Source organism: Haliaeetus albicilla, chromosome 2 (genome assembly GCF_947461875.1).
Source record: "Haliaeetus albicilla chromosome 2, bHalAlb1.1, whole genome shotgun sequence".
Taxonomy (NCBI): domain Eukaryota; kingdom Metazoa; phylum Chordata; class Aves; order Accipitriformes; family Accipitridae; genus Haliaeetus; species Haliaeetus albicilla.
Window position 1 is genome coordinate 2,585,737 of NC_091484.1, and position 22,158 is coordinate 2,607,894.

General features: G+C 49.4%; 1 protein-coding gene across 4 annotated transcripts; it reads left to right on the forward strand.

Moving 5' to 3' along the window:
* The first annotated feature begins 3,731 nt into the window (after positions 1-3,731).
* Positions 3,732-21,024, forward strand: TCEA2 (transcription elongation factor A2). Of its 4 annotated transcripts, XM_069802910.1 has the most exons (12): positions 3,779-3,928; positions 5,126-5,218; positions 5,312-5,520; positions 6,700-6,762; positions 7,419-7,524; positions 9,004-9,094; positions 15,087-15,220; positions 16,543-16,599; positions 17,395-17,549; positions 17,883-18,029; positions 20,018-20,089; positions 20,710-21,024. In XM_069802910.1, exons 4-12 carry the CDS (start codon positions 6,709-6,711, stop codon positions 20,716-20,718), a joined length of 825 nt encoding a protein of 274 aa, XP_069659011.1. In that variant the 5' UTR covers positions 3,779-3,928; positions 5,126-5,218; positions 5,312-5,520; positions 6,700-6,708; the 3' UTR covers positions 20,719-21,024. The 4 variants fall into 4 exon arrangements, with proteins under 4 accessions (XP_069658993.1, XP_069659002.1, XP_069659011.1 ...); XM_069802916.1 differs by lacking the exon at positions 5,126-5,218 and having other exon boundaries at positions 3,799-3,928; XM_069802901.1 differs by lacking the exons at positions 5,126-5,218; positions 5,312-5,520 and having other exon boundaries at positions 3,734-3,928.
* The last annotated feature ends 1,134 nt before the right edge of the window (positions 21,025-22,158 follow it).

A 22,158-nucleotide genomic window follows, 5' to 3' on the forward strand; every position in this document is an offset into this window, starting at 1 on the left:
GTGGAGAGGTCCCTTTGGCTCCTCAGAGGGGAAAACAGGATGGTCTGCAAGACAGAAATGCAAGTCACCATTCGGGCCAAATTCCCCAGGTTTCTTAAGTGTTTGGACGGAGCATTTTGGCCTCCAGGGTCAAATGTCCCTGGTGCCAGGGCTAGGAGCCTAAGGACATCGGACAGTTGCAGCAAGGAGGGGGAAAAAGGGCAGATCCCTGCCTCTATTCTGGGGCTGGCACAAGCTCATGTCTAGGGGATTGGTTCCCCTGTCTCTCTCCTCCTCCTCTCCCAGATTTGAGCTGCCCTGGGCTCAGAGAGGAACAGCAAAGTAACTATCCCCAGGGAGGTCGGTGCTGGGAATGGCTTGACCATCAGTACAGGAGGGTGGCTGGCTGCGGCTATCCTCATCAGTGATGCGTGCAGGCAGCAGGACCCCCGCTGTGGAGGCTGCCACGCCAGGTGGACATGGCTGAGAGCCAAAAGCGAACCACCCAACAGAGCCAGGAGCTCCCTGCTGCCGCCAAGGCAGGCTCACGAGGGTGAAAAGGAGGGGAGATGTATCAAAACCCCTCCCCAAAATCAGTGGTGCTCTGGCAAAGCCTACGGCAGCTGCTTCCATGTCCTGGCTGGCGTTTGTGGTGCTGGATGAGGGCTCGGGGTCTACCTACCAGCTACTTGCTGTCTGTAGCTCCCTGGATGGGGTATCTTGCTACCAGCTCTAGAGCCCACCCAGTGTGTCACCCAGGGACAGCCAACCTTCCTGTCCCTACAAGCCGTGACCCCAAGGCTGAGATCCTGGAGACCTGGGCACACCTGAAATTAGGAGGTGTCTCAGGACAGAGCTTCCCTGTGGGTCTCGTGGCCCTCTCCTCTCTGCCTTCTCCAAAAGGAGACCAGATTGAGCCTCTGGTGGTTGGGAACAACAGAAAGGGTGGGGTTTGGCGGCCAATCTCCAAATGAATGTTGGTGACTTGAATCTGCTGGGGATACTGGAAGCAAGGAAAGCTCATCCAACTTGATCCAGCCCATCCACAGGGTCCAAATCAGCTGACACTCACTTGGGAAACACTATAATTCAGTGGGAGAACCAGGTGAGATTTTATGGGTTTTTATTTTGCAGCAAACTCTTCTCCTGGCTCCGCCGGCTCTGCCTGCAGAGGGGAGCTGCCAGCAAGGCACCATGTGCAGAGACTTTCACAGTGCCTCTTGGTGTGCAGGGGTCAGCTAAAGCCCCCTCCCAACCTCTCCGCCAAGTCCAGCTCCAGAGACAGGCTCGCCCCTGCTCTGTTTTTAGCACATTCAAGTAGCTGCTTTCACAAGAGGTAAAAGAAAGTTCATGGATCCGTTGACAGATCAGCCCAAGCGGGAATTTCTCTGGGAATTCCTGCAATAGCAGGTTGGCTCCCGCGGAGGTGGAGTTTCCTCTGGATCTACCTCCACCCAGGCTTGGGGAGCGCTCCGGCCACCGGCTCCACGCTTGGGGGGCTGGGCTGAGCGACGCCACTGATGCTTCCCAGCCAAGGTCAGCCAGAAACCCTCCCCGCTCCGCAAACGCCTGTGCTGTTAACCCTTGGGAAGAGTGGAGATGCAGGCTGGCAGGGTTAGGCTGCAGAGCTGGCCCATGCCTGGAGGCATGCAAAGGAAGGAGGCATTTTCTTCTCCTGCCCAGCAGGCAGTGGACGGGACTGAAGGCGTGAGGATTTCATGCCGTTATGTTCCTTGGGAACCCGCTGCCATCCAGGCAGTCGTGGGGCCTGGGCGAGGACGGTCCGCTGCGGCAGGAGGCCGGCGTTGGCGGGTGACGGGTTTGTCGCTCAGAGGCAGGGAGCGACGGGGTGACGGCGCTCAGCATCAGTGACTGTGTGCTCTGGAATCTGAGACACGTCCCCGGCCATACTTGTGGTCAGGAACCATCTTCGCGTTGCAGTGATACAAACCACATTCACAGTGGCAGCAGTGCCGCTCAAGCGTGCCTCTGACGCCAAGGACCGGCATGACCCGACCCCACACACGGGACAGGCAGCTGCCCGCTTCCAAGGACCTCCAGAAGGTCCCCTTGTTGGGACTTGTTACCTCCTCCCTCACAGAGGAGGGCCTCTCCAAAATGGCACCCCCTCGCTTCACGGCCAGACCCTGCCAAGGGATGGAGGCTTTCCAGATGCTGCAGAGGCTCCAGACGGCGGGTTGGAGGGAACTTGCATTCGCAAACATGGGGCCAAGCCAAGAAGTTTCAAGGTAGCTCCAAGTGTCATGCCAGGGAGAGGGTCTGGAGCTCAGGTTTGGTCTGGGGCCACCTCTGCTGGTTTGGAGATGAATCGAAATGTGTCTTACACATCTGGGGAGCAGCTCTTGCTCGAGGGGATCCCAGAGGTCTGTCCAACTCCATGCGAGCTGCCATAAAGAATAGCAAGCTGGCAGCTTTAGGTACCTAACAGGCAGTTTTGGGGGACAGCCACCCAGGAGAGGTTTAGCATTGATCTGTTCAATACTCCCCACCTTTGTGTGCTGGTAAAGCTAAATTCTGCCCTCAGTGATTCAGTTGCCACAGGACACAGCAGGGCTGGAGCTGAGCTCAGGCAGCCCTGGTTCCCAACACCTAATAGTGCAGCCTGAGGCCACACGTAGCACATCTCCATGCTTTCGCTCGATCCGCAGCCCTGTCGAGGCAGGACACGGCCGCTCTTTACCAGCACAGTCAGGGCCCTCTCCGAAACATCCGCGCTTGGCGAAGGCTGTGAAGCCGGCTGTGCGGGAGGAGGCATCGAAGGCCCTGCCAGGAACCAGCTGGAAAGAGCAATAATATTCAGCAGCGAGTCCCATTGCGCAGCTCCTGGGAGGGGGGATGACGAGGTGGGGGGGGAACGACACATGCCGCCCTCGCACAGTGTACGAGTGCCACCTACAGGGGGGCTCTATGCCCTGGCCTGGGCACCCCCAAACCATCCGTCCCCTGTCCAGCCTTCTGTTAATTAGTCTCAAGTCCCTAAGGCTGTGCTGGCCTGGTCGCACAGCCCCACGTCTCGCTTTAGCCAAGCGGCGAGGCTGAGGGTGACCCGCCACGGGACTGCAGCCACGGGCGATATTCTTGGGGTGCTCGATCGCTGCTGGAGCCGTTTCCCCGGCTGCTGTCTCGAGTCGTCTTCTCAGGCGGTGCTGCTGCCTGGGCCGCGGCGGCTCCATCGGGATCAGCTCACCTGTGGCTGGCTGGTGCTGGGGGGGCCAAGCGAGGCCCACCTGTGGCAGGGGCCGGGCAGGTTATAAAAGGCAGGGCTCCCCATTGCCTGCTCTTACCCAGGCTGGGCTGTGTATGGGGTGCGGCAGTCCTCGGGCCTCCACGATGGGGAATCACCCGGGGCCCAGCTCTGTGAGTCTTCAGGGTTGTCGGCGGTGGGGATCCCTGAGGGATGGGGATGCCAGGGCGGGCGGCCTGGCTCAGCCGCCGCTGCCCCGCGACAACAATTTTGGGACACACGCGTCCATGCTGCCTCGGGGAGCCCTGAAACAGCACGGCGGGGGAGGGACCGCGGGAGCCGCGGCAGGACCGAGGGGACTTTCCCCCCTCACTCTGCCCCGCTCCCTTGCCGGACCATCAGGGCGGCGGCCTGCGGCTCCTGAGGGGACGGACTACAGCCCCCATAGTGCCCCGCGGCGGGGGTCGGGGCGGGCGCGGGGCGTGCTGGGAGCTGTAGTCCCGCCGCCCGTTGGGAAGAGGCGGGCGGGAGGCCGGAGGACTACAGTTCCCGTCGTGCCCCGCGCGCAGCCCGCCCGCCCGGACTGCGGTACCGGGGGGCTGTGGTGGGCAGCGGGCAGTCCGCCGACCAGCCCCCGTCCGGCCCCCGGGACCGGCCGCCGCGGGGAGCGGCGCGATGGGAGGGGAGGAGGAGATCGTACGTATCGCCAGGCGGCTGGACAAGATGGTGGCCAAGAAGAGCGCGGTGAGTGGCGGCGGCCGGGCCCCCGCAGCCCGGTTGGGGTGAGGGGGAGGGTGGGGGCCCTCCCCGTTCCCCGGTTTCCCCTTCCCCGGTTTCTGGTCTGGCGACCGGGGCCTCCCTCTCCGCGGGGGTCCCCGTCCTCGCTGCCGTGCTGCAGGACACCCCCCCCCCACTTCTCCCTCAGTGCCCGTTGTGAGGGGGCATCCCCCTGCCCCCATTTTGGGCTCCTCCCTCTCTATACAGTCGTTACCGTGGCGGAGCAGAAGCCTTCCCGCCCCCCCAAGGTGGGTTTCCCTCCCCCAGACCTGGTTGCAGCGGGGGGGGGGGGGTCTCCCTCTCCGTGGGCCCCTATCCGTTGCGGCGGTGTGGGATCCACCCCGTTCCATCCCAGTGCCCGTTACTGGGAGTTACCCCAGGGTGCTGTGGGAACCCCTTCTCCCCATGCTGTGCCCCCCACCCCAGGCCTCATGCACCCCCAGCCCCACAGCTCAGCACCCTGTGCTGCCTTGCTGGGGCGTTCTCCTCCTGGGGAGCATCCTCAGCCCTCCTCCCCTGTCCCGTTGGGAGCCCCCTTGGGAATGGGGACCCTCAGGCATCCCCCCAGCACTGGCCTGGGGCTCTGTTACGCTCTCAGGGAAAACCCCAGTGCTTCTGTATTTGCCTCCTGCATCCCCATCCCATGCAAGCACCACTTCTGCTCGCTCTCATGTGGCCTTTCGAGTGTGGAGGGCTGGCCTTGCTCCTGTCTGCACACTGGGGGTCTCGCAGGGTGTATTGTAACCGGTGTGACTTTAGGGGGGACAGTAGCAAGTATTTCCCTGCCTAAAGGGATATGGCAGTCGGTGCTCATACGAGTACAAAGAGCATCACACCAGTGCTAAGGCAGTGAGCTGGGTGACGAGGGTTTGCGACGGAGGTAGGCTGTACATCTGTGTTTGGGGTGGGGGAGAGGGCTTTTGGGGCCAGGGAGGGCTGCAGGGAGTGGGAGGTGATGGGCGAGGAGGGGAAGGGATTAGGGGAATGTGGTATTTGGGTAATGGGATGCTGGGTGCAGTTGTCACGTGAACTTTTGGATGCTGGGCCGGCTCTGCCAGCCGCGTATAGGGGCGAGCACTGGCACTTGTGTAGCTGTTGTAACAACCCAGGAAAGTGTGTTTGGGCTAAACCGCAGCCTGTGATGTCTGTTCCCGTTGATGGCAGGTTTTCAACACCATTGTTGAAATAGGAAAGGAGCAACTTTGCAGAATTTGCTTCCAAGCTTCACTGAGAAAGAGGCAGCTTCTTAAATGAGCGGTATGCAATGTTTCCTCTTGGTTGGCATTTTATATGGTACTGAACCATAGCGTGTTTATTGTATATCGGCTAATTTGCGAACTCTTCCTGCAGGATTGTTGCCTGGAGTACCTGTTTGTTGCTCTAGTTTTTGCATGGATCCCCATTTGCTGCCACTGTGCCAAGTGGCTCCGTTTCTGATAACGGAGACAGGAATCACCTGGTCATTTTGTATGTTAAGGGCTGGATTTAATGGAGTCCATTTGGCTGTTGGAGGAACAGAAAGGTGTGAAACTCCCTGAGTGGGAAGCTGCTCATTCTGGGTATGGTAACGTGTGGTTTATGCTGCTGTGAGTTGCTTGTGTGCATGCTGAAAGCTTTGACTCTGCTTTGATTTGGCTTTCTCAGCATCTGTTCTGTAGGCTGGCACTGGCAGCTGGATTGCTTCCTACAATGAATTGGAAGCAGCCCTTCTGCGTAGGGAGGACGGGATCTGAGGACAGGGTCTGTCAGTGCAGGCTGCTTTGCTTCTCTACTCAAGGCTCTGTAGGTCTTGTGCTGCAAATGGGCTTGGAGTGGTTGGTGTTTTAAATGAGCTCTTAAATGTGAACACTAGAAGGCCTTGTTTGGTAGAAGGGGGATGGGAGGAAAAAGCCAGCTGAATGGAGATGGTATACTCCAGGCTGTGATCTGCTGAGTGCTGCTGAAGGGAGACTTGGCCAGTGCTTCTGTCCCTGCCATTTCTCTGAGTGACTACCAATTTTAGGTATCTACAGATTGCCTAGTCAGATATTTTTTTTTCTGGATCTGGGTTCTGGGATGCAGAGCTGATGCAAGGAAACCTCATATAATGAGTGTCAAGTGACCAGCTCTTCAGTGTCACTGCTTGATGGCTTTGCTCCTGCTATCAGCTCTTGTCCTGAGCAGAGTGGGGTACCAACATGAAAACTAGGAAACAGCTACATTAAGTTTCAAGGTGTAGAAAGAGGATACTTTTAGCTCTGTCTCTGGGCAATGACTCTGAGCTTTAGGTGGGTGGTGACTGAAGTTCTTGCAACTCTGCTAAACTGTTCTTGCGAGCTAGTAACACCATTGATCAGGGCCCCCAAAATAGTGAGTCTGATGGTAGGAGTACTCCTGGAAGCTAAGTGGTGTGCTGAGGGGACAGTTATGATTCGGAGTGTATTTTTCAGGTGTTAAAAATGTTAAGCTTGCCAGGTAAGGATAATAAGCTAATGCTGCAGTTGTACCATACACCAACAAAGATCTGTAGCGCTCCACTGCTCTTCTGTTTTGCCCATTCCAATATCTCAGGTGCTTCCAGATTGTAGGATCTACTGTCTGTCTGGAACATCAATCCCAGCAGTAATCTTGCTGATGTTCTAGGGAAGGCTTGTTGGTGTGTTTTCTCTTCAAATTCAACTTTCTGAATTTATTCCCAAGCTGTTGCCTTTCTTTATTAAAAGCTGAGGCACTCATTCTGTTTGTCTTTTCCTCTCCAGGATGGTGCAATGGATTTACTGAAAGAACTGAAAAGTATGCCTATGACTTTGGACTTACTGCAGGTGAGCTGCACGGTTAGGGTAGAAAGCTGAAGTCTGCATCTGAGTCCAAAATATTGTTTAAATAAACTTAATAGCTTTCCCTACTTCTTGTCTCACTTAAAACATCAAAATAAACATTAAATCCAGAAGACAGTACCAAACCTGGGTTTTGGACTGGCAGTTATAGTACTGGACCACTATGTGCTGCCTGAAACTTGTGCACAGCTGATGAGGGAAATGTGGGTAACTGTTCAAATCCTTTCTTAGGTTTCAAAAAGAGGAAAGACCAGATTAAAGTAGCAAACACAAAGGGCAGCCATTGGAGAAGTTCTTTAAGTCTTTGTAATGGTGATATTCAGGACACTGGGGAGGTGTGAACAGAATTACAATTCAGAGATTAAGATATGTATCTTGGATTTTTCACTCTAAGCTAGAAAGTAATATTTAGATATGTAGAGAAGGTATTTGTGGGTGATTGGATGTCTAGCCTCTGATTGGTTTAAATTGGAGAGCGTCATCTTGCACTTCCAACGCTGAAAGGAGATAATCATTCTGCAAGTCCTTGGATACTTCATATCTTGGTCATTGCTTTGACTTTGTCATGTTTATTTCTGATTTCAGCTTGTAACAAATAACGAGTCTGTTCTTGAATGATTCATTTGAATGTTCACTTGCAGTCCACACGCATTGGAATGTCAGTAAATGCACTAAGAAAGCAGAGCACAGATGAAGAAGTGATATCGCTTGCCAAATCCCTCATCAAATCTTGGAAAAAACTTTTAGGTAAGAAAATCAGCATGTTCCTGTCAGATCCAACTTGTGAAGGATTTGGCTTCAGTGGGAGATGGAGTTTCTCAAGAGAGCTTATCTATTGATCTGAATAGAATATTCTAGCGGATGAGCCTTTACAATTGCACCCTCTGCCTTTCAAGTTTTGTCTCCTGCCATGCATTCCTCTAGATTTAGCTCCTGTTTAGCTAGCTCATCCTTGAAAGAGCATTGAAAGCTTCAGGACTATTCTTAATGTGTACCTGTCTGTATAATAATTAGGAGCATTATTTGTAGAAACAGTATCTGCCCTCTGAACCCTCTGCCCCCACTTCTGTGCTGTGTGGCATTAATACAGCGTGTGCTGTCAGCCTCGTGCAACGGCTCGGAAAGAGAAATGCTGGAATGCATTTTGGGTGATGAGTTGGAGGTGGAACTTAGTTTAACACCTTGTAGACAAATTCACATGGACTGTTGCCTGCTGGGGAGGCTTTCATGGTGATGAACACTGATAAGCAGAAGCTTGTAATTCTGTCTGAGAAATATTAATACTGATGTAGCACAAACTAATGTCAAACTTACAGATGGAGGGATTACAAATATGGTCTTAGTGGTTACCTTTGTGATAAAAGAATGAGGCATCTGCAGTGCCGAGATTGGAAGGGCAGCTTTACCTGTGTCCTGCTAGCAAGACTGTGTGTGTCCCACTCTATACTAGTGACAAAGTACCCCAATGTGAAATTCAAACACTCCTTACTTTTTAAACTGATCTCTTGGGCACCTGTGTGTAACAAAGAACAAGAGTGATGTGGTGTCTGAGGTTAAGTGAAATGTGCAGCTGGCTCTAGTCTGCACCCCAGGGCTCCCCATTTCTTGATAGGCTAAATGAGTGTCAGAAGCACTGTTTTTCTGTCCTGGCTAGGACTGTCACTTCCACATTAGGGTTGATGTGTATTGGCTATGCTGAGATAGTTTACCTCTGGGTCAAACTTGTTCTACAGTGTCATGAAAGTCCTCTCCAGGGTTGTGCTATTGGCTTTTGACAGCACTTGGGAAACACTAAAGTTGTATTCCCAGAAGGACTAGCCTGTACTGGCCCTTCAGGTGGTGTTGGCTGGAAATGCTTCTTTTAGTGGTGCTTTAGAGAACTTGATCTAATCTCTACTCAGCAGCCAGGGTGTCTCTGAAAGAAACTTTTGTGATGAGGCATGTCTTGTGAGGAGGCTTATCTCCTAGGCAGGGAAGGTGATTGCTCTTTAGTTTCGTGAGGAAAGCTTTTGTTTGAATTAGTTTCTACTTAAAGGCAAGCAAAGGGTCTGTTGGAAAGCATGGAAGGCCATAAAGGTGTTCTTTCTCCTGATTCTTTTTGGAGAATAATAACTTGCCTTAGGCCAATGCTGTGTAGTGTTAAGACATTGATTAGTGTATGTAGGGTTGTAGCATAAAGACCTGTTCTGAACCCTTTATCATCAATTTCTCTTCTTTTGAATATAGATGCTTCTGAGGAAAAAAGTGAGGAGAAAAAGAAAAGCCTGTCCTTGCCCACATCTTCATCGAAGGAGACTGGTAACTCAAGAGACCAAAGGTAATGCTTTCCTTTAACCAAAGATGATGCTGTTACAGAATTATTATGTTACAGAGTTTTCTTAAGGCACCTTACACTAATTTTTATTTTTAAATGTCTGAGTTGTGAATTTTTTGTAGTCAAATTCCTGGTCAGAAGCACCAGAAATGTAGACTTCAGAGATGATCTGTGTGGTGTTTTTAATAAATTGTAATGCAGAAATATACATCTACAAAATACAGTGGCTTTAGTGAGTTTTTTGATTTTGTTCACATCTTATTTCTTGGTTTTCTACTCTTGGTTATGTGTTGATTTTTCTATTAGTAAAACATTCCTCTGTTCTATTTTGGATTGCATTTTTATATATTTTTGCTTATTTCTAACTTTGAACTCCTTAGAATGAAGATTATTTTTGGCCTTTGCAATCTCAAGTGATGGATGGGATTGATTGATACATCACTAGAGTAAAACTTCCATTTCTTTGTCCTTGACAAGTCCCAGCAGAAATCCTCTTTTCACTCTGGACTGATGTCCACTCATCTGGCAGGTCTGCTGCATGCTTGCTTCTTGCCATGCCTTGAATGTTGCATCCCATTTCCACTGTCTGCCACTGCACTTGCCAAGCTGTTGAGTGGAGGCAGTGATCAAAGGGGAGGGGGCAAATGCGATGTAAAGCTTTGTTCTAGAGGTGAGAGACTTCTCTCAGCCTCAGATACCAGGAGGGTGTGTGCTTTGTAGGTTTGACCCTGAAGTGATTTAGCCAATTTCCCAAGTTTGCCAGAAGATTTAGAGTATTAAGGCTGTAGTCCTGCTAGTTTGCAAGCTCTTCCATGTTTGCAGCCTGTCTTTGTTGGTCACTTTCTTGTCACTCTACCCTTTGCTTTTTCTTTTCCTTTTTTGCTCAGATCTCTCAAGGCTTGACACTTTGGTGTGAGCCTTTGCAGCTCTATACAGAGCTGCTGATGGAGAAGGCTACTGATGCTGAGCTACATAACTTTAATTGACATGCATCTTTGGTTATCTCACTTCCATAAAATGTGAAAAAGGATTTGCTAAGTATTGCAATGGAAGCACTGGGGAGATGTCACAGCCAGAATTGAGTCTTGTAGTGATGCAGTGCAATGTGGGAGCTGGGGCTGTCTAGAGCTGTGTGTATCACACATCCAGTGGCAGTCTGGTATGTCAGTGGTACGGGGGTAAAAGCAGTAGGATGGAGTCTCCCAGCTGTTCCATTGAGAGGAGATGAGAGTTGGAGGCCAAAGAGCAGTCAGTGGTAGTGGAGAAGGGTTTGCTGTGTAAGCTGAGAGTTGGCCTGAGCAGTATCACCAGCCTCGTGATGCAAATACCTTCTCTTCATGATCTTATACTCTAAAGGGCAGACTGGTGTACTGCCTTCCCTAGGGTGTGGACACAGAAAGGATCTGTTGGAGGGCTGATGAGGGTAGGAACTGAGTCAGTCATGGCTAAGAGCCTTTGTGCGTGCCCTTACTGGTAAAGGGAGGCAGATTTCCCTCCGGGGTAAGGGCAGAAGCCTGCATGGAGGTACTTGTTGGCTGTTCCTGAGGGGGAAAGAAGGCAAGCATTACCAACTTGGCTGGTACTGCTCAAGCCAGGAAGTAGTATTGCAGTTCAAAGAAAAAGGGAAGCTTCTGACTTAACCTTTGGAAAATTGACCTTGCAGAATGTGGAGCCTGGAGGGAAGGAAGTATGAGACATTCCCTGGGCACAGTGGCAGTAGGCATGTTATGAGCAAATGAGCTGGGCCTGCTCGGGCATCTGGTTTGAAGGCTGAGGCTTGTAGTAATTTCACTTGGAAAAGGATCCTGGCTGTAGGTAGAGAGGCAAAACCCCACTGTCTCCCTGCTTTGTCAGACAGTTAGTGTGGGCTATGTGGAGTGGAGCTTTCTGGCTTGTGCTTCTAATGCTCCCCTGTGCCTTGATGTGCTGCAGATACTGCAGGTGTTGTTTTTTGTTTTTTTTCCTTCTTGATGCTTTCTACATGTATTCAGCCTCCATCTTCTGAATGGCAAAGCATCCCCTTGGTTGTGCAGGATAAACAGAAGCAAATGGATTAGTGTAGCATAGACCAGCAGAAGTGGCTAGCTCCTGGTGTCAGTCTGTTGAGCCAGGCTGTCTTTACAGAGACAGGAATGCTTATTCTCTAGTGCTGCAAAATAAGCTGCTAATCTGCCTTGACAAAAAAAAATAAATTATTAGCAGTGAAGAGTCTTTGTTCTTTGAAGCACAGGCTGTGATGAAGGGAGTCTGACTAGTTGCTCAGAGTGTGATAGCTGGTTCAGATGAGGCTGCTATCAAGACAACAAAGAGATCAGCTTGTATTCAGATATTTCAGCCACTTAGATTTTTGGCTAGGCCTTCCTCTTCTGTCAGGGAGAAAAACTTGAATAGCTCTTGGCCTGAAACTTTTCTTGCTTTCTGGAACACAGATGTAGAAATCCCTCTGTAGTGACTAGAGAGCTAGCACTGAAGACCTGAAGGCTCTGAGCCAGCCAGTGTGGTGCTGGCACCTGTGAAGTTATATACTGCATTACTGTAATCCAAAGCATATTCTGTTGTGCTGTAGTATTTTAGACCATTGGTGTGGTACATTTTAATGGGCTATATCTAATGTTTCTCTGTCTCTGGCAGCATGAGCTTTTTCTTTTCCAGGATTCTCTAAACTGCCTTTATTAGGAGGTCTTGGATCTTGGCCTGAATTCAGCTCTTCCATGGGATTTTCTTCCAGTGTAGCCCTGAGTTCTGCTTGCAGTCCCTGGCTGTTGCTTTGCCACCATTTTGCTCCAGCATAGCCTTTTTTTATGTATAAACTTTTGTTGCCTGGGTAGATTTTACAAGCTCTTTCTCCTGTTTAACAGGAACAGTGTGAACCACAATGATTTCCTGAAATAAGTCTTATAGGTGTGTTTGAGCTCTATTTCCCAACTATTCTAATTATAAACGAACTTCTAAAGCTTAATGAATAACTTTCTGTACAGTCTTTGGAATGACTGAGAAGTCTGTTTCCTCTAAATCATGAGTGATCAGTTGTCATCTCAGGGCATGTATGACATATACGTGTATGTAGGTGAATATGTCTTTACTCATCAGCTAACAGAAGTGGGATAACCATGCATCTTGTCTAGCTTTTTTCTACCTTCAGGGAATAAACATCTAAATATTTAAGTCAATAGCATTTGCAGGTAGAACCTTCCTGAAAATCAAGTATTACCTGTGCAAGTATTAGTTTAAAGACCTGGCTTTAAGTACTGGACGTGGTGAAGGTCAGTGTTGAGAATTCACACGCAGTGTTTTGCTCTGGGATACCTTAGCGTCGCTGTTGCTTGCAAAATGAGACAAAAGTTAAAGCTAGAAGAGCTCTTGGGAAGCGTTGTCCTGCCACCCCTTCCCAGGACAGCACAACCTCTGCCCAAGCTGTCCCTGACAGGCCTTTCTCTAAGCTCTTCTTTGACAACCCTAAAAAACCTCAGAGTAAGACATTTCCACAGCTGCCCTTGGCAGTATCTTCTAATTCATAACTCACCTTTACAATTTGAAACTTGCTCTCCGTCAAAACCTGTCTTGCTAAGACCATTTCTTCATGCTTTTGTTGTCTTTAGCAAGTATGGAGGATTTTTCCTACCATCTTCCTTTGTAACAAGTTTTCCAGTATTTCAGGACTTGTCTCCTCTAAGTCTTCCCAGCTGCAAACCACTCTGATTCCTTCAGTCTTTCCTTTTATTGTAGGTATGTTTTCTAGGCTTTTTGCCTTTGTCCTTTGGGAAGTCTCATTTTTCCAAACTGTTTTATGCAACATGATCAGCTGTGACTTTTAGATGAGTTATTCCTGAGTTGTGTATGCTTTACTATATACACCCCCACGTGTGCTGCCTGTGATTTGTGCATAGCTTCTTAAGCACAAAAGTACCTGATGGCAATTTGTACATCCCAGATGGGAGAAGATCATCATCTAATTAACTATCTGCAAGCTAAGTTGTTTTTTTTGTAATATGTACAGTGTAAATCCTATTGAATGTTTTGAGCTGTTTGGTCACAAATCTGTTCCTTAATAGCCTCCTGCAGTGCTGACCAGTAAAACTAGCTGGTAAAAAATGTTTTTTATTCAGCTAGTGGTCAAAGAGAAACACAAGCAATAAAATCTCCCTTGTAGAGTGGATCTATTTCATCTGAGCAGAAAATTAATCTTTTGCTATGGTTTGAGCTGAACAGTTTCCTGAAGGTGCACTGGTGGATGCTTCTTAAGAGGGCCTGGTGAGGTTTTGAACTGTGGAAATCCAGTAGCTCTAATGAGGATCTACGGGCTTTGAGGCACTGCAGAGCCAGACTGGATTTGAACCTAGCAGCAGGGTCTCCCAGGATAAGTCCCTGAAGTTGTCTGGCTCAGCTTGTGTGGCAGCAGATTCAGAAGGTTTTCAGCTTAGCGCTGTTTTGCTGTGGGCTGACTAATCCCTTCCAGGACAGTGTAGTGGAAGTGCCTGTTCATAACTCATTTGATGGCAAAGAACTGGCAGTAGTGACCCAGCTTACCAGAAATTGTCAAGCCAGTTGGATCATCAAGGATATGGTGCCAGTATGGCATGGGTGAAATATCAGGACTTCTCTTTTTTTTCCTTTGTCTCTTACTGCATTAATGTTACCAGGCATTGGCCATAAATACAGTGCGTTTTATGGTCCAAACACTAAAGTCAGAGCAATCTCTGCTGAAAAAATTGCTGTTCTGCTGCCTAGATTTAAGGGGGGTTGGGGAAAGCTCTGTAAAATCATCTGGGAATCATAATAGCCCAAATCTTTTACCAGCAGTATTTGCAGGGCTAACTAACTCTATGTGCAGATGTTAGGCTTTACAGGCAAGACATCTCAACACTATGGGTGTACACCCAGCTGAGTGAAGTTACTTCTCCAGCATGCAAACCTCGCAGCAGTGTGTGCAAGCCCAGCCTCTGTGGTGATTCAGCCTGCCTGCATCATGCAGTGATTCTGTGCCTTCAGTCTCTCCAGCCAGCTCCCCTGGCAGATGACCTGGCTGAGGCAGCCACAGCAGGCAGGTGTTTGCATTCCTTTGCCTGTGCCTGTGATTGCTTGCAGGTGGAAATGAAGTTATTTTTGTGATTGAAGCAGTATTTATTAGTCCTGTGCTAGCCTGGCACCTGTGCAAGCTGTGTGTGGTTGTGTAGGGGTGCTCTTCTGTGAGATGAGTAGTCAAAGAGTCTTGTCCGGATTACAGGAAAAAGGAAGATCCTCTTATGTGTTATGCTTTGTTGTGGTGTTTTTTTTAATATTGGAGCTGAAGGAGCCATTTTCTTTCTTTTCCTTAGCATGGCAGTTCCTTCTGGAGGGGTTAGTGTAGGCTTCTCTGATTTCTGCCCCAGAAGGCAGTGTGCTGCACTCCTTGTTGGCTACAGAGAGCTAGAGTGCTTTTTTTGTTTAGCTGTTCTCTTTCCTGCTGCTGAGATCTTGGCAGTAAAGGATATGAGATGAGGAACCAGCTGAGATTAACCTTAGTGGTGGCTTCTGCTCCCTTTCTGCTGAGAGCAGTTATGGACTTGGTGTCCTGGCTAAGTAAGAGAGGAATAAAGTACCATGCATCTGTGCACTATGCTACCAGACTGAGAGAGTGCTGATGGTCTTGGGAAGTCCTGAGTGTATTTGAGTTACTGATGGTGTCCAACAGCTTTGTAATATTTTCACTTGATGCCCAGTTGTGCAGCAGTTGTGATACATGTTGAATAACAGAAGTTGGTTGGCAGGCCTGCTTCATGGATTAAATCCTCCATTTACAGCCAGCAGAGTCCCCAGGAGAGCTCGTATCTGGGTTGGTGGTGTTGGCTGATGTATTGCACTATATGCTGATTTGGGGCAAGTGTCTTTGCACTGTTTTCCTCTGACTGGTTTTGTATTATGATTAACAGGATGCTTGGCCACATACCTGCTGATCCCTTCTCTGCTCTCAGTGACCTGAACTGAGACATTCTGACAGGTGAAGTTTCTCTTTTAGCTCCAACAAAAGGCAGGAGCCTCCGAAGACTCCAACCACCCCCAAAATCACCACCTTCCCTCCGGCGCCTGTCACCTGCGATGCTGTCCGCAACAAATGCAGAGAAATGCTGACAACAGCTCTACAGGCTGATGGTAAGTGCTGGGGGAAACCCTGCATTGCCTAAAGTGCTTCACAGCTCCTGGTGCATTCTGACAGAGTTCTGGCAGGTCAGTGCCAGATCCTCTTAGATATTCTCTTCTGGAGCAGCCTCGTCAAAGGATTATTGCCATCAGCTCAGTCTAGCCACTGGTCATCCCTTTGACAAACTGGCTGGCATTGCAGCATTTTTAGACACTTGCACATGGACCTGGCTGTAAAGTGAAGCTGTCATCTCTGCTTACCCTTGGGGCGCAAAATGAAGCTGTAACTCAATACATGGAATTGGCTGGTAATGGCGCTTATGCCAGCCACCATCTGCTCTTAGAATCCCCTGCCTTTGCAGACTGGAGCCCCTTAAACACTGTGTTCCTCTGTGGATCTGGGGTGGAACAGGTTTGTCTTGTGCTCAGACTGTGCCATCTAAAATGGGAGGCCAACTGCAGGTGCTCAGTATCTCTGAAAGTCAGGTTTTAAACACCTCAAGCTGAACACATACTTGTGTCTAAATTGCCAATCCCTTTGGAAAATTGGGGTCTAAGCACTGCAGAGTCTTATTAATTTGGAGCCAAGGAATGTAGACAGCAGATGGAGAAGTTCACAAAGTCTTTATTTCTAGCCTTCCTGTGTGCATGCATGTGTTTATATATGCTGCATTAAATATTTGTATAACTCTTAAAGAAACCCTTTCCATATGAAGTCTGGGAAGGAGTCCCCTTGAGTCTTGCTAAGCTCAGCCCTGTTCTGCCCTATCTTCCCTGCTTTATGGTGTTGGTTACCATACCTGGTGTCCAAACTCATAGCAGTTATTGCTCTCTATATGTTGCTGTTTAATTGCCATGTGAAAGAAGAGGGGAGGGGCAGACAAAGTCCTGAGGTAAGAAGAGAAATGAAGACTTGATGCAGTTGCTGCCTGCTTTTTCAGGCCCTGACAGATTGTTGATCTGAGTAGAGCTACTTCTCATTGTCACCAATATCTGATGAGACTCAATTCCTGCCTATATATGTTTGATTTCAACTATACCAAGAATATATTGGAAAACTATGTTCTGAGGCCAAGGTTCTTGTTACCTTTGTCTAGTGCAGTCCATCTCCTAGAGAGGCAGAGGGCATAGACTGGCTGGATTGGTCTATTTTCATCACTGCCCTTGTCAAAAGGGTCAAAGGGTAGCTAGAGCAAAGGCCAAGATGCCATTTGATGGAAAGAGCATGTAAATCAAAATAGCAAACTATCTAGATTTGTGTCTCAGAAATACTGAGCCTTGGGACCCCTTGCATGGCTGGAAGTCATTGACCTCATGTTTCTCTTGTCTTACAGACGACTATATTGCCATTGGTGCTGACTGTGAGCACATAGCAGCCCAGATTGAAGAATATATCCTTACTGTACGGGGCTTCCTCAAGGGCCTGCATGTCTCCAGGCCATGAAATGAATGTGCTCTGAGGAAAAAATGGGACAGTCTTTCTTTGCATAAATGTTCTGCTGCAACTCTGCTTGTCAGGGTTCTGGGTCTGGTTCCAGCTCTGCTTGGCTGACTCCTGGGACACTAAGGAACCACCAGTGTGGTGTTGGGAGCTCAGGGCAGACCCCTTGCTGGTGTGATGGACATGGTTATTTCCTTCCTGTTCGCACCATAATGGACTGTAATCTCCAGTTTGTCCTTCCCATCAGCATGAGATTTCCTGCTCTCAGCTCTGCTTCCAGATACATGCAACTTCCCTGTGCCTCCCTGTGGAGGAGAGTGTGCTGATATACACAAAAGCAATGGGAAGGATGGAGCAATGAGGATCAAGCTGCATGTTGATTTGAGATAAGGCAGGAACTTGCTTGGTTTGGGGGGCTGTGGGGTAGGAGGTGCAGCTGGGTTCTCTTAGCGGAGGGTTTTGTGGCTACCTTGCTGAAAGAGCAGGTTGAAGAACCTGAGCATAACTGAAAATAAATATTATTTCCAGCACAGTGAAAAAGCCAGAACTGAAAGCCCCTGGACTCTGGGATGGTATAAGCCTGCTCTCAAATACAGCATTAACCTCCCAGACCAGACAGTACTGTTGGGTCCCAGCACCCTTATCTGTGTCCTGGCAGCAGTTAACACTCCCTGCTGTTCATGAGTGGTGTAGAAAGTGCTTGGAGGTCTCTGGGTTGATTGCAGACTCCTTGACTATGATGTACGCATATACCAAGATGTCAAGAACACCGACATGAAATACAAAAACCGAGTGAGGAGCCGCATCTCGAATCTGAAGGACTCCAAAAATCCTGAGCTGAAAAAGAATGTGTTGTGTGGGGCGATTACCCCTGAGCAGATTGCGGTGATGACCTCGGAGGTGAGGAAGCCTGAGGAGCAGGGTTTGCTGCTTACAGGGGATGTCCTGTGGTTTAGCTTGAAGCAAGGGGCTTGTCAGCTGCTGGGGTTGCAGATTTCTCAGCAGCTGCTGCCAGAGTGCATAGGGAGTGAGCTAGCAATGGGGTTTGCAATGAGGAGAGTAGTCTGGTACTTCAGATCATCATGGGGGCCTAGATATGAACCAGAAACCGGGAATGAAAGTTTTCTGTCTTTATACCCATCTGTTAGACCATCCTGTCCTGTTGACTCTTTCCACTGTAGTGGGTGTGGTGGTGAAACTGGACAGATGTGATTTTATTGCTTTTTTTGAAAGGAAATGGCCAGTAATGAGCTGAAAGAGATCAGGAAAGCCATGACGAAAGAAGCAATCCGGGAGCATCAGATGGCCAAGACAGGAGGGACGCAGACTGACCTCTTCACCTGTGGGAAATGCAAGAAGAAGAACTGCACCTACACCCAGGTTAGTCTTCCTGCTCTTACAGCTTCCACACCGTTGACCTCTGCACAGGACATGATCTGTCACGGTCACGAGCTCTTACTGCTCCATGACAGGCCCTGTGGCACAGCACAAATTTTGCCAATGATGGAGAGAACCTTTTTGTACACTCAAGGCTCTCTAAAACATACTGCTTTTGCACAACGATTTTGCACCCATTTCCTTGGAGCTTGTGTAACTTTTATTTGGCTCATTTGTACATGAGCAGGGGTTGTGCAGTCCCAAGGAAGCTTTCAAAAGTAGAGTAGTGCTGCTTGCTGTGCAGCTCAGGAGAGCTGCACATTGAAAGCAGGTACTGGGAATGTGGATATTCAGACAAGAAAAGAGTGGGTAGTGTAGAGGAGAGAGACTGCAGAAACCGAGGCGGGCATGTTGATAGTATTAAAAGTGCAAATTAAGAATGTAGGTAAGCTGCGGCTGGACAAATCTCAATTAATTTAAAATCAAACAACATGAAGCAGGTGAAACATAAGGAATAAAGGAAGCAGTGATGTGAACAGGCAGAGGGGATTTTCCTTCTTGATGGACAGCTGCTGGAAGCCTTGTGCATTACCAGTGCTTTTTAGTTCCCATGTTCGCGCCAGGCATCTGGAGATAAATGTGCCTTTGCTGTGAGTCAGTGTTTTAGAATGCGCAGATACCCAAAAATGCACCAGCAACCACGCGATTGCTACTGAGTGGGTGCGCACAAACTGCATGTGCAAGCGGCGAGTGAAACTCCTTCATATGCTTGGACTTGACATGCAAATGCAGATGAGAGCCAGGCAGCTGACCAGGGATTTTCCTTTGGCTCAGCAGCAGTCTTGCATCCCACAGGCTGGCTCAGGCGAGAGACCTTGCTCTGTGAGTGTGTCCCAGTTAAGTCAGCTGGAAGCACTGCCTGGGCTGTCTCGCTTGCCTCAAGCAGCACAAGGGACTCTGTCTCCACCTGTAGTGGACTGGAGTCCGACTGCCTGTAATTGGGGCAGGTGATGACAGTGTCTTCTAAATAGAAATATCAGGAGGTTTTCTGTATTTTTGTTAGTTTTCCAGTGAAATCACTATTTGGTGACTGAGATGTTTTAAGTTCCAAGTAGATGAACTGGCATTTATGAAGTGTTGGAAGCCAGGCAGTAACGTTGGGTGAGAATTACAGAATTTATCTATCCAGCATGCTTGCAAAACATGCTTAATTTGCATCATGCGAATACTGTGACTCTTGCGTATTGGGTAATTACACATGTAGATCACCATAATTACCCCTCGGCATAGTTCTGCTGACTTGCACAGGGTGTGCCAGTATTTTCAGTGTAGATCTGCATTGTGGTATTCAAATGCCATGAAAATCTGATTTTTAGCAAAGTATGTGTTGCTGGCAAGAGCTTGTCAGAGGCAGCAGTCACATCTGGGTTAAATATCAAGAGTTCCTTCATAGCTCAAATATAAAACAGACTGGAAATGTGCAGAACCTGGTAACCCACAGCATGTTCCTGTGAGGCCAGGACATAGGACTGGTCTGTAAATGGGAATGGCTTGAGTGGGTTTTTTTGTATGTGTCGCATGTGCTGGATGGGCTGGGGGTTTTGTCGTCTCGCTGCTGGCTGCCTCCCTTCCCCGGGGACAGCACAGGGAGGGACCGGCTGTGGGTATGTCTACCTCCAGAGCCATCTGCGAGGAATGGGCAGCAGAGAGGGTGAGGAGAGAAATCTACTGCCCTAAAACATGTCACTCTGGGTAGTGTCAGGAGGGAGAGAGAGGTCATGAGATGTGTGTAAAACAATAACCAGACTAATTTTACAGGGAAAAGCTCCTTTTGCCCTCCCAAGCCTCAGTCTCTCATTGATTTCTGACAGTGTGACCCCAGCAGAAATCCCTGGTGGCCAGAGGGACAGGGAGCTCCCTGTGACCCCCCCCAACCTGCCACGGGGTCCTGTGTGATGCTCGGCTCTCATTTCCCTCATGTCCTCCTCCAGGTGCAGACCCGCAGCTCCGATGAGCCCATGACCACCTTTGTCGTGTGCAACGAGTGTGGGAATCGCTGGAAGGTAGCGCACCAAGGATATTACTGGCACTGAGGGGTGTTAGGGTAGCTGCACCCACGATGCTGCAGATGCTTAGCTGCTGCCCTCAGAGGTGCTTGCCAAATGCTGACTGGCTCTAGCAAGTGATCTTTCCTCCCATCACAGAGGCAAGAGCTCCTGGGTTCATCCCATCTCTGCAGACCAGCTGGGGTCAAGTCTCACTTTCACATTCCCTGCCTCCCTCCTCACATCCCCTCTTCTGCCATGATCAGCTTCACAGTGCTTTCCATGCTCCCTCTGCCCCCTGAGAGATGGTGGTGATGACATTCAGGATTTAAAAACTGCTCTTTTATACTGCGCACAGAGCTCGGGGGTGAGCAGAAATCTCCTGGTCAAAGGCGAGCAGAAATGGCACCGCTACCAAGTGCCAAAGAGCCACAGCCGAGAGATTGAAATGGGAGCTCTCTTTGATCCCTACTCTGGGGGCTGAGCCCTGCCTCTGCAGAATCCCCAAGCCCTGGCCAGCTTCAGAAACAAGACCATCACCTGGATCCCAATCTTCTCTTAGGCAGCACACGCATGACCTGCAACTCCTCTTGGCAGTGAGGTTTTCTAATCGGGGTTTAAACTCCCTTCTCTTGCAGTTCTGCTGATATGTGCCATGGCCCGAGAGCGGCAGCCAAATGCAGATCAGAGCGCAACCTCCATACGCCAGCTCCCACGGCAATTGTGTATTGTGTCCCAAGTGAGTTTGCATTGTCACGCGCTGAGAGAGCAGCTGCGGGGAGGCCTGCCTCTCTGCTTGGGTCTCAGTGGAGAGCCACGGCTGTGGGCTGACAGGTTGGCAGGAGAGCTCACTAAACACACTTAGTTGTTATTTTCTCATCTAAGCGAGTATTGTCACTTTTTCTTCAAAACTAATATTAAACATTTTTGTCAGTTTCTGACTTTTATTTGAACTGTGTGCATGCAGCTCTTTGCTTTTTGTGGTGTGGAACTGCATGGGAGCTTGACAGATGGGCAGTGTCCAGGTGGATGAGGACTGAACAGTGCCTGGACCACCAGAAAGTGAGAAGACACTTGTAGGTACATGCTCAGTGCGTGAAGGCTTGTTCCTAGTCAACTCATGAAATCTAAAACACTGGGCCAAGTCCTGGGGTGGCTGGGTGGGCAGTACTGGTCTTCCTCACCTGGCTGAGGAGAGCTGTTGATGGAACACAGCTTTTGAGGCACAGATCAGATGCTGCTTTCCATCTTGGCAGCATTCATTGATTTTTGTAGTGATGTGTACCTTGTCATCTCAGGCCTTTAAATGCCAACAGCAGAGGCTGCTGTGAAGATGAGAATGTGCTGCCCAGGTTGTAACAGACTGAAAGCAGGGTGACACCAGCCACACAAAAAAATCCCAAACTTGATCTAGGAGAACAGGACAGGGAGGAAGGTGTGCCGGGCCCATGTGAGGTTAGCATTTCCTAGCATTCCATCCCCCTGTGGAAGGAGACCCTTGTAGCCAAGGGCTCCCTTGCTCCCCAGCTGGGAGCAGGGAAGGTCAGGGCTGTTGCAGGGAAGGGTCTGGCAGCTTGGTGCTATTCCTTGGTGCTATCCCTTGATGTGGCCATCATGCAGGGAACCTGGGAACAGTTGATTCAGGAAGGAGGTGGAGGGAATCCACTGGCTGGTGAGTGTGTTAAAAGGGAGTCCCAGGCACTTTCCTGCTTGTGTATGCTCTGCTCTTAGCTTGACAGCTGAAAGGCAGCCTGAATTTTCAGAATGACTTGCTGGAGAGGCTCAGGAGGAGGGGGAAATGCTGCAAATACAGGAAATTTTCCAGAGGCTTGGACCTGGAGGAGGTAGGGGTTACAAGTATCAGTGGGAACTGTTAGCTCTAGAAACAGATGAGGTTTGGGGTGAGCTTGGAGCTAGTGATTGGAAGGAGTGAGATAAAGAAAGGAGCTAGTAGCAAAGCAACTAGGTGCCTCAGGTGCCACATCTGCAAACATGACCTTGTGAAGGGGACCTGCAGGATCAGGCTCTTTCTGGGAGGTAACTAGAACCTGGTGGGGAAATTCTGTCTGTCCTCACAACAGCTTTCA